This window comes from Saccostrea cucullata, unplaced genomic scaffold, assembly GCF_032062105.1.
Source record: "Saccostrea cucullata isolate Sc308-1 unplaced genomic scaffold, CSIRO_AGI_Scuc_v1 ctg27, whole genome shotgun sequence".
Classification (NCBI taxonomy): Eukaryota; Metazoa; Mollusca; class Bivalvia; order Ostreida; family Ostreidae; genus Saccostrea; species Saccostrea cuccullata.
This window is the reverse complement of record NW_026920935.1, coordinates 313383-324266: the sequence shown is the minus strand read 5'-3', so window position 1 is coordinate 324266 and position 10884 is coordinate 313383. Positions and strand designations below refer to the sequence as shown.

Below are 10884 nucleotides of genomic sequence, written 5' to 3'. Positions count from 1 at the left end.
ACCGACTTTAATGCCAAGGAATCGGACGGTTTCCTTCTCCCTGTGTTTAATTCTCCCCAAGGTAAAATTAAGTTTGTATAAGCAGGAAATGGCGTTCATTTCGTTTCTGTGTTCATTCTTTGATATTGCTATCATTCCAAAGTAAACCTCACCAGAACTCAGTTTTTCACCAAAAGTGAACTCATAAATGTTCACGCCAACTTTCTCAGCGAAATGAATTACATTTAACTGTTGAAAGATGTTTGTGCGTAAGCTGCCGAAACTGTCGCCTATTTGCCTCACGAGTAAGTCTGTCTGAGAAAGCGAGAACCCGCGGTATTCTTTAACCTCACAATTTTCGTTCCAGTGAGAAAAGTACTCACGTTCCAATGTTCCCTGCAGCGCCTTGGCTTCTCTGGTAGATACTTTAACAGCTGATAATGAATTGTCAATCATAGCTGTAGAATCACATCGCGAGCTATAATGCCCACACGCACCTGTTGTTACAGTGTGAAAAAATGTCGGATTTTTGTCTGTGTCAACATGTACACCTAAATAAAGAATATTTGAGAGATACGACTGGAAAGAAAGAAGTATATAACACAATAATCTGTTAACAGGATTGATAAATAAAATAATTTTTCAAAAATTTTTTTCATCTAAATGTATACACTCTAAAAATTGCTTTAATAAAGATTCTGACATGATCAGGCGAGAAAAATAATGTTTTAAAAAAAGTATACACCTATATACATAAACTCTCTAAAAATTCAATTGACATAATTTAAACACAATTCATGAAGTTTACAATTAAAATTGCCACAGTTCTGCAATAAAATTTTCCTAAATGTTGATGTGATATTCGTGGACACGCGTTTAATCAACAGAAAACGGTTACAATTTTTTGCACTTATAGTATCATAAAAGAACGTTAAAAACAAGTGCAATAATCGTGGTATAGCCTATAGCGTGCTTTTAGAGCAAGTGTCCTGTAAAAAACAAATCACTATTAAATGAAATTGATTTATCCGTGTTAAAAATTTAGCCGATTTATCAGTTTTTACTTCCTCATTAAAATTTTTTCCGAACAGTAATCAATTTGCTTTCAAAAGTGTTGTCCACTGAAATAATACCAATCTTGAGCAGAGCAAACATGGACCAGGTCAAAGAAATTGTAACCGTTTTCTTTGATTAAACGGTTACCACGGACAACCACATCAACATTTTAGTAAATATTTCTGTAAAATTTTCGTATATATTTGTAGTAAAATATCCAAAATATGAAACAGATGTGTCCGCGCCAGAGTTTATGTATATAGGTGAATTTTTATTATAATCAAAACTTTATTAAAGCAATTTTTAGGTGTATTTAATGTAGATACAAATTTTTGATGTTTTACATTTATCAATGAAACACTATGTACAACACAATAATCTGTTAACAGTCGGTAAATAAAAACACTTATGAATAACGTTTTTTTTAGCATATACCTCATTTGTTTTTTCGTGAGGTCTCAAGGTCATTGACTTTGAAAATTCAATTGACATGATTTGATTAGTGGTGTTTATGTAAAATTCACAAAAAATTATAGAATGTATTTATCTCTCATACAGGCAAAAGTTATGGTTAAAGTTTAAAAAAAAAAACAATTTTTAGCATATATAATAAAAAAAAAGGTCACAAGAAATTGATCTTGGTGTCACTTCAAAAGCAGCTTAATTATTGAAATATTTAAAAGAAAATAATGCAATTGTTTTGTAAAACACTTTTTTAAAATGTTATGCAGTAAAAGATTTTTTAAAAAGCTATTTTTAGCATAATAGGTCTGAGCGACGCAAAAACAAAATGCTCCGTGACGTATTTCATGTTAAAATTTCATCAAAATAAGACGAAAAAAAAAAATTTTAGCATATAGGTCGCAGTCAAGGTCACAAGGTCATTGACCTTGGTGTCAACTTGAAAGAGCTTTACGCGTCGCCGGTTAGTGGAGTTAAATGCATACCAAATATGAAGTCTTATCTCTCATGGTTCAAAAGTTATTGAAATACCATTAATATAGCAGAGCAAACATGGACCTCTAAAAACATGTTTTCTTGTTAGGTTACCAGGGACGTCTCAAAGTTTTAGTAAATATTTCTAGTAAAATTTTCGTTAACATTTGTAGTAAAATATCCAAATATGAAACAGATGCGTCCGTGTCATTCCATGAAATTGAATTGTTGATCAAAACTAAGGTACAAATTATGGTCGCAACCATTGAATTAGAACAAAGAAGCTAGTGGAAGGTCTGATTTTAATCTGGCTGGAAAAAATGCTTTAAGGACAGATGATACAAAAAAATAGATGTGTAGATCGGTATATAGTTTTGGCCTAATTTCATTGCAAAGGATGCAAATAATAAATTTATAGAATATAAAGAAATTGTAAATCTTCTATGATGTTTAAATTCCGCCCTTTTGAAACCAACCTTATTAATCTATACAAATATTTTTCACATAAAATTCCATTTTTGCGAAAATTTGAATGAAAAATTAAAAAGTACGCGGTAAAAGTTGTTCATTTTACTCATTTAAACTTAACTCAAGTTATTATTTAAAAAAAATTTTGACAAAAGTTTGTTTGTATCATCTGTCCTAAAAATGCTGGAAGAATGCTTATTTGTTGGTAGATCTAAGTATTATCCATAATCTTAAGTAGCCTTCCCGAAAAACAAAAAAATAATAATTAAGGCTAATCTCACCTTAAGATCGATCTTTACTTTTCAACTGGCTAAAAAGAAAAATATCGAAACTTTCGTTATAACAATAAACTAAATTTGTAGTATGGTTTTCAAGGATGGGCTAAAACCAAACCAAGAAAAATATCAAAACTCTCTCTCTATTTCAAAAAGAACACTTCTGGTTTTGTATAATGAAATTCCTAGAGCTTGTCCTCAGAAACTGTACCCCTCCCCCTCTTCCAGCTATAAAACCTGTTGTTTTCCCTTTTTATGTAAAGAAAATATACCTCGCCAGCTTTGACTATATCGTTTCCACTTGTATTTTCCTCCTCCGCAAAATTTCGCCGACTCAAGTGTGATACACCCTTCTGGTTCCACTGTCCGTTTTAGACAAAAACGAGCCGGATGGCCATAACAGGACAAGTGAATGTGACCGTACTAAAAATCCAAGCGCTGATGGGTACTTTGTTTATTATTAGGTAGGAGGTATATTTTTTTATTAAAAGAAAAATAAGTAACGTCAGGTGCCTGTGCCTTTCATTGATTAAAAACAATAAAATTAAAAGTATTTAATTCTAATTTTGTTAATCCTTCATCATTATCCAATCCTCAAATCGGACAGTAATTTCTCGTATGTAATAGAGTTCAAGTTCTAAGATCCGCCCCTCTCTACAGTTGTTTTCCCTTTTATGTCTTCGCCCTTGACTTGTTAACCCCTTCGCTGACTCCTTATTGTTCAAAGCTAGTGGCCATAACAGGACACCGTACTACGGTGGGTGAGTTGCGTTTAGCGAAATCGAAACCGAAATCGAAAGCAATACTGGAGGTATTTTATGAGAACTTAACCTGAAACTCGTGATATTACCATCCCAAAACATGGATTGGACTTGATAAAAAATTTATACCACCTCCTTTCTCTTCCAGCATCAATTTTTGAATACTAAGCGTAAAATCCCCAAACTTTGGCAGATTAGATCATTTTAACCCTAAAATATATAATAGTATCGGAGTAAACGTTTTTATTTTTTCTTTTATCCAGTCAACCCATTTAGACTTTGCCATGTAAATATTGAGTAGAAGAATCTTGGGAAAACCCTTGATGATACAGGGGAAATATTATCATAATCGGGGAAATATAATATAACATCGCACAGCATACAAGTAAATAGTATCTAGCAAGCTTTCTCAAAGGTAAGATGTCTTTATATCTGACTTCATATGTATAATTCAGAGTTTTTATTTCAATGACATTTTAATTTTTTTTACCGGTAATTGTCTGGTCATTTTCCAAGGTCGAGAGGTCAAATTTGGTAGTCGTATCACAAGGTAAACATACACTTATTACATATATGTATAAAAGCCATAGCCCTATCCACTGAAAAGTTATGGGCAAGTTAATTTTTTTTAACAGATAGTTACATAGACGGAGAAATAGATAGGCAGACAGACTGATCTCTTGACATGGAAGTTTGACCCACTTTTGCGAAATTTTACCAAACTTTAACTTTAGGCATAAACTTTGAACAGCTGGTGCTAGAGCTTTCATACTTCACATCTGCATATCTTGTGAAAACACTTTCTTTTGATTTAAATATGATAGAGTTTAAAATTGATCCACTTTAAAAAAAATGTTAACCTTGACGGATTTTTATAGGGCTTTGCCATTTCACACTTTTATTCTTTGTGGAAAACTCTTTCATTTGATACCAGAATTTTAACCCTATGACCTTGACCTTTGAGTTTGACCTACCTTTGTAAACTTTAACCTCGGCCATAACTTTTTGACAGTTGGCGCTAGGTCTCTCGTATCTCATATGTGTGTTCCTTGAGACAAGAATTTCCCTTGGCTGTGAACAATTATGACCTTTGACCTTGGAGTTTTACCCACTTTTGAAAAAAAAAGAAATTGTCCATAACTTTTTAATAACTGGTGCTAGAACTTTTATGCATTTTTTGTGACAGGGCCTACCCTTGGGCACCGTTAATTTTGACCTTGACCTTTGACTTACTTTTCCAAAAAACAAAAACAATCGTCGTAACTTTTCAACGGTTAGTGCTAAGGCTTTCAAATTTCACAGTTATATTCCCTGAGACAAACATTACTTTGGGAAACAGCACTTTTATCTCTTGGCCTTGACCTTGGTTTGTGACTTCCATTTGAGAAACTTTAACCTTCAGCATAACTGCCATTTGGGAGCATCAGCGTTTCACAAAGACATCTTACTTTATTTCTTTTTATATGGAACTTATGACAATAACATTTTGCACTACCTTTCCCGATTGGTTGAACTGAAAACGGTTGACAGGAGTTTAGATTCAAAGGCTTTACATAATAAAAAAAAAAATCAATGAAAAAAAATACGGGAAGGGGTGCTTCGTTATAAAGACCCGCTTTTGTCCATAAGTACATGTGGCATTGGGGTCCAAAGTTCTGAAAACTGAATTCCGGTATACAGTATATGGTAGGAACTTTTTTCTTTTATTATCAGCGCTCAAAAGACCGAAGACTTGACGACAAAGCGCAGCGACTGAAGGCAACACTGAGTGCGGTTAATATCCGGAATAGCTTAAATATACCGCATTTACCATGTACCTGGCTTCCACCCAAAAAAAACCCTCTAAAACTTTGTATATTAATAGCTGTATGGCCTTGAAATAATTGAACTGGATAAAATTAAGGCATTGACAAGGTTAAATGCGGTACCATGGATGTTAAACCCCTGTCACACCGGGGCTGCGTCCTCACGGCGACTGCACGGCGTCCTCAAAAAATGCAAAACGCCGAGGTGATCGCAGTAGAGTCTCCTACAGCGCCGTGACAACGCGGCGAGATCTCCACTGAACGCCGTAGGGTCGCGTAGGGTCTCCAAGAACGCCAGGGGACGGCGATCACTTTGAGCATGCACAAAGTACGCGCCGTGTGATCGCAGTCTGATAAGAACGCAGTAAAAACGTAGTATGATCGCCGTAGCAGCGCGGTGAGATCTCCAACAACGTAGTGGGAGCTCCGTATAAACGCCGTGAAGTCGCACATGATCGCGGCACGAACGCAGTGATAGTAGACTGCGCTTCCACGGAGACCCCACGGAGATGTCGCGGAGTCCTTGGAGATGTCACTATGTTTCTATCGCGTTTTTACGGCGCTTCTAATGAGATTTATCGTCTTGTGATTTTTTGGCTGCGATTACACGGCGACAGCACGGAGTTGTCACTGCGGTCATTGCGCTCCCACGGCGTTTCTACAGCATCCGTTGGCGATCATAATGCGCTTTCACGGCGTTGTTAGAGCGTTGTCAGCTAGCTCACAAAACAAGAGCAATGGGATCATATTTGATCAGCTATAATTTAAACGTATTTGTTGCACTAGGAGCATTTATTGGAAAAAATGGAAGAGAAAATTACACAAGAACTTGTTCTGTTGTTTCAATTAAAATTTGTAGAAAACTTTTCGGTGTGTTTATTATTTTTTTTTACATTAAAAATAAAATAAAGAAAATCTAACAACACAACTGAACCGATGAAATTGAAAGAAAAGGAGTTTATTCATAAAACTACTAATAATTTAGTAATATATTAATTAAATATAGAACATTTTTGATTATTAATATTTCTTGGCATGATTAGAAGTCTTTTCATCGTGTAACTTGAATCTTTAAACAAAAATGTGTTACATTCCTTCTAAATATACATCAATGAGTATAGAACGCATTGTGAACGCAGCCAGCGCAGTGAGAACGCCGTGAACACGAGGTGAAAACTCCTAACGTGCCGTGAAAACTCCGCGGAAGTGCAGTCAATCACCGAGAGATCTCCGTGGGAACGCAGTAGAACGCCGTTAGATCGCCGTAGAATCGCGTCCGTCGCCGTAAGGACGCCGTGACATCTTCATATTGTGAAAAATTAAGAAATTTGTGCAATTTCCCTGCGATTCCACGGCGATTTTAAAAATTGAACAACGCCGTAATGACTCCGTGTGAACGCAGTTGGTGTGACAGGGCCTTTAGAGTGAACGAAGTCGTGAGAAAAATATAATGATATGACTTGTTTTTCAGTTTAGAAGACAGGTTTAAGTTGTTTGATACTTCAAACCGTGAACATGACAGAGGTGGCTTCTGGGACAATCGATATTCATGTGCAATTACCCGCCACGAACACTGGCAATGCTGGAAATGAGGCTCAATATTCAGCGTATGCAGCAGTTAAAAAGGGTCTTCATTCAGTGAAAGTAAGACAGTAGCTAGCGTATTTATGTACTTCAAATGAATTAATTTTTGGAATATGCCAAAAGTCGTGTATCATATCAAGATATAATTATAAGGGATTTATTGTAAATATAGATATGTATGAAATATAAGTTGCTGCAATAATTGGCAGGTAAATACTGTAAGTCGTTTTAATTCCACGGTGTTAAAATTTCACGATATCTCAAAAAGAACCAGTTGCGATGGTTTTATTTTCACGATGCAAGAAATTAATTTAAAATTCCGTGTAAGCATTGAATTGTTTAAAAAAAAAACTAATGAAAACATTCACGATGGGTTTAATTTCGCAGGAGTATGATAAATCGCGAACAAAGCGAAATTAAAATCATCGTGATTATTTGCCAATCTTCAGTATCTAATAATTACAAATGGTCAGGTGATTTTCCTTGTAAAACGGTCTTCTCTTTTTGAATAAATACTTATATGGGGTTTCTTCCTTTCTTATATTTTTTAATTAAACTTCCATAAATTTAACATTTTAAATATATTTTTTTTAGGTTGCAAAGTACGATGCCACAAAGTTGGAACGTGAACTAGAGGGAGAGTTATTTGAAAGATGGCACGAAGGCTGTGAAGTTATGAAAACAACCAAAATACCCGAAAAAAAGATCGTTCCGTTTCTCAACCACCTTCAGGAAAGTTATGAAGGTATCAAAATTTTTATTAAAACATACAAAGAAAGAAGACTTCAATGGGGGAAAAAGATAAAGATTTTCACCACCTGTGCTGGAAACTCAAGGCGAGGCTTTGTTATCAAAGTCTGCTGGACTGTTAACATTTCACTTACTGTCAATCCTTTCTGGACACATGATACTGCATGTCTCAGGCCCGTAGAAGGTTGGGGCCACTTTACATGAAAACATGAACCGAAAAAGTATATCTAAGTTTTGTTAAGCTTAAGACTTTTTATTAAGATTCATTTTCTCAGGATAGAACTGACGAGAATTCAAAATTGTTTAAAGCTTGAACCATTGGGCTAGCATTCCCATCTGCAGGGTAGCTTTAGTCATCCTCAACGTCTCTGCACCATACAATATGACGGACTTTAAATTAGAGTTAAGGATCCGCAGTTTGGTGGTAATACGTATGTTCTTTGAGGCCCAGATGTTCTTTAACATGGTAAATGCAGTTCTTGCCTTTCCAATTCTTGACTTGATGTCACGGTCTGTGCCACCCTGTCTGTCCACCACACTCCGCAGGTAGATGAAGGACTCAACTTCTTTGATGGGCTCACCACCAACTGTGACTGGTGTTTGGAAAGTGTTTATCTTTTCTGCTTTCTTCAAGTTGATTTTCAGGCCCGTTCATGTCGATGTTGTGGCAAGGTGAGTTGTTTTATCCTGCATCTGGCTTTGGTTGTGTGAAAGGAGAGCCAAGTCATCTGCAAAATCAAGATCGTCGAGTTGCGTCAGGAGTGTCCACTGTATACCATTGTTCCTGCCTGATGTGGTAGTCCTAATGATCCAATCAATGACCAAGAGAAAAAGAAATGGTGACAGCAAGCATCCTTGTCGAACTCCTGTCTTGATCTCAAAACTATCTGACATCTGGCCAGCATGGGGAACCCTGCATATCATGCCTAGGTAGGTGTTTCGAGTCAAGAGACTAGCTTCTCTGGTACTCCATAGTGCCTCAGTATCTTCGACAATGTCTCTCGGTCCACGCTGCCAAATGCTTTCTCATAGTTGATGAAGTTGACATAGAGGGGGACTTCCACTCCAGTGATTGTTCTATAATGATGCACAGACTGGCTATCTGCATGGTCAGCACATGATCTGTTGGCTCTAAAACCAGGCTGTTGGTCATGGAGCTTTGGGTCCACTGCTTTTTTTTTGTCATTCTCTCGAGAATTATTCTGTTGAGGACCTTGCTAGGCACCGACAGAAGCATGATCCCCCTGTAATTACTGCATCCCTCAAATCTCCCTTTTTTGGCAGCTTAATAAGGATACCTTCTTTCCATTCTTTTGGAATGTTCTCTTCTTCCCGTATCTTGTTGAAGAGGTTAAAAAGGATGTTAATGGCTGTCTCTGTTTCAGCTTTGATTGCTTTTGCTGGTATCAGGCCCTGCTTTACCCACCTCTTCAATTGTTCTTCTGTTGTTGTGAGAGTTTTCCCATTCTTGTCCTTCACTGGCTTGTCTGTTTGCTGGAAATTGTTGGAGAGCTTCTTTGTGATCATATACAGTTCTTTAAAATTTTCTTGTCCCGCTGATTTTCTAATTTTTTTTATCTGTGGCTGTGTAGTCCTCTTGAGCATTTGTCTTTTCTGATCTTGTCCTGCTTGTATTGTGCACCGCTTTCTTTTCCTTCCTCTCCTACAGTTTCCTTGTGGTGTCACCAGAGATCCACTCCTTGTGCCGAGTCTTTCTTCTGCCTAGGACTTCCTCGAATGAATCTTGCCACATTTCCTTGATGTGCTGCAATTTGATCTCGATTTTGGAATCACTGTTTTCTAGCAGGTTCTGTAGTAGCTAGAATCTATTTGACAAGCTGAGATGGAATGCTGTCTTCACTTCCTTTGTTTTGAGGGCACTCACTTTGTACCTTGCCCTCCTGTTTGTCGTGTTTTTGAACTTCTTGAGGCGCAGCCTTAATGCCGTCATCAGCAGATGGTGGTCTGATGAAATGTCTGCTCTCTCATCTTTCCATGCTCTTCTAAATGTCTTGTTAATGCAGATATGGTCAATCTGGTTCTCCGTAACATGTGAATTCTTTTATGAGGGAAGATGCTTCCTCTTATTACCAGCTGGTTTAGTGAGCATAGGTTTGCAAATATCTCATCGTTCTCATTCATGTAGTCCAGGCCTTGTGTGCCCATGACTACATTGTAGCCTGTGTTGCCACCTCCAATTTTGGCATTGAAGTCGCCCATGAGTACTGTCATGTCTTTCTTGCCTGTTTTATCCAAGACTACTTGAAGTTGCTGGTAAAATACATCTTTCTTTTCCTCATCAGCATCATTTGTGGGGGAATAACATTGTATGGCGTTTAACTTGATCTTACTTTCCTTGGTGTTAAACTTGGTTGTTACAGTATATTATCCGGGAGTTGACAGGTTCCCATCCTAGCACGTAGTGAATCCAGGAATAGCATCAGACCTACATCTTCGGTGTGGTGGGCTACCTCCTCGGTGTGTCCTGAACAGTGTTTCCCCAGTGGTCAGTCTCAGCTGTCCTGTCTGTAGCCACCTTGTCTTGCGCTGTCCTAGGAGACAGATGCTATAGTGCTTTGTCTCCTTTGCCACCTGTGCTGTTCTTCCTGCTTCATACATTGTTTTGATGTTCCAAGTCGCACATTTGATGGTTTTCCTGGGTGTCAAGAAAAGGAATCAGCTCTGCAGTTTCCTTTCGGCTTTCATTGCACAGCATCATAGTTCCCCTTTGAAGTAGGCCCAATATGGCCCAGGTTATGTTGGTTTTGGCTTGTCGTTGATGCTTCTGTAACTTGCTTTTAATAGGCAGGTTTGTTGGCCCTACACAAACCTCTAGTAACCTCGAGGAAAGGTGGTTTGATTTTGGAGTTTCCTTCCTAGACTGCTTTCCTTCCCTGGATATTGAGCACAGTCTTCCCATTTGGTGTTTCCTTCACCTATCATTTCCCATGATTGGGTATGGCTGCAAGGCAGCGGAGGTTTGGAATCAGAGTTTTCCTTCTCTTAGATGCTTAGATGAGCTATCCTCCCAGACTGACGAGCCCCATCTACCCAAAGCACTGGTTTCCAGGCGCCAGGTTACTCGCCTTCACCCCTTCTCCTATCAGTAGTCGCAGTTCCCCGGACTTAAAGTCAAACGAGCAGTCTAGGAGATGGACTTTCGTTGTCAGAGGCTATTTGAGGCCCACGCCATAAGGAGACTCTGACGTCACATGGCGTCGTATGTAAGTTACATTACCAAAAGAAGCCTGAACAGTCCTGAAAGTAAAT

General features: G+C 37.7%; 1 protein-coding gene across 1 annotated transcript; it reads left to right on the top strand.

The window, feature by feature from the left end:
* Positions 1-3672: 3672 nt before the first annotated feature.
* On the top strand, positions 3673-7833 carry LOC134258680 (uncharacterized). The gene is made up of 3 exons (XM_062741224.1): positions 3673-3897; positions 6760-6924; positions 7459-7833. Exons 2-3 carry the CDS (start codon positions 6796-6798, stop codon positions 7816-7818), a joined length of 489 nt encoding a protein of 162 aa, XP_062597208.1. The 5' UTR covers positions 3673-3897; positions 6760-6795; the 3' UTR covers positions 7819-7833.
* Positions 7834-10884: the final 3051 nt, after the last annotated feature.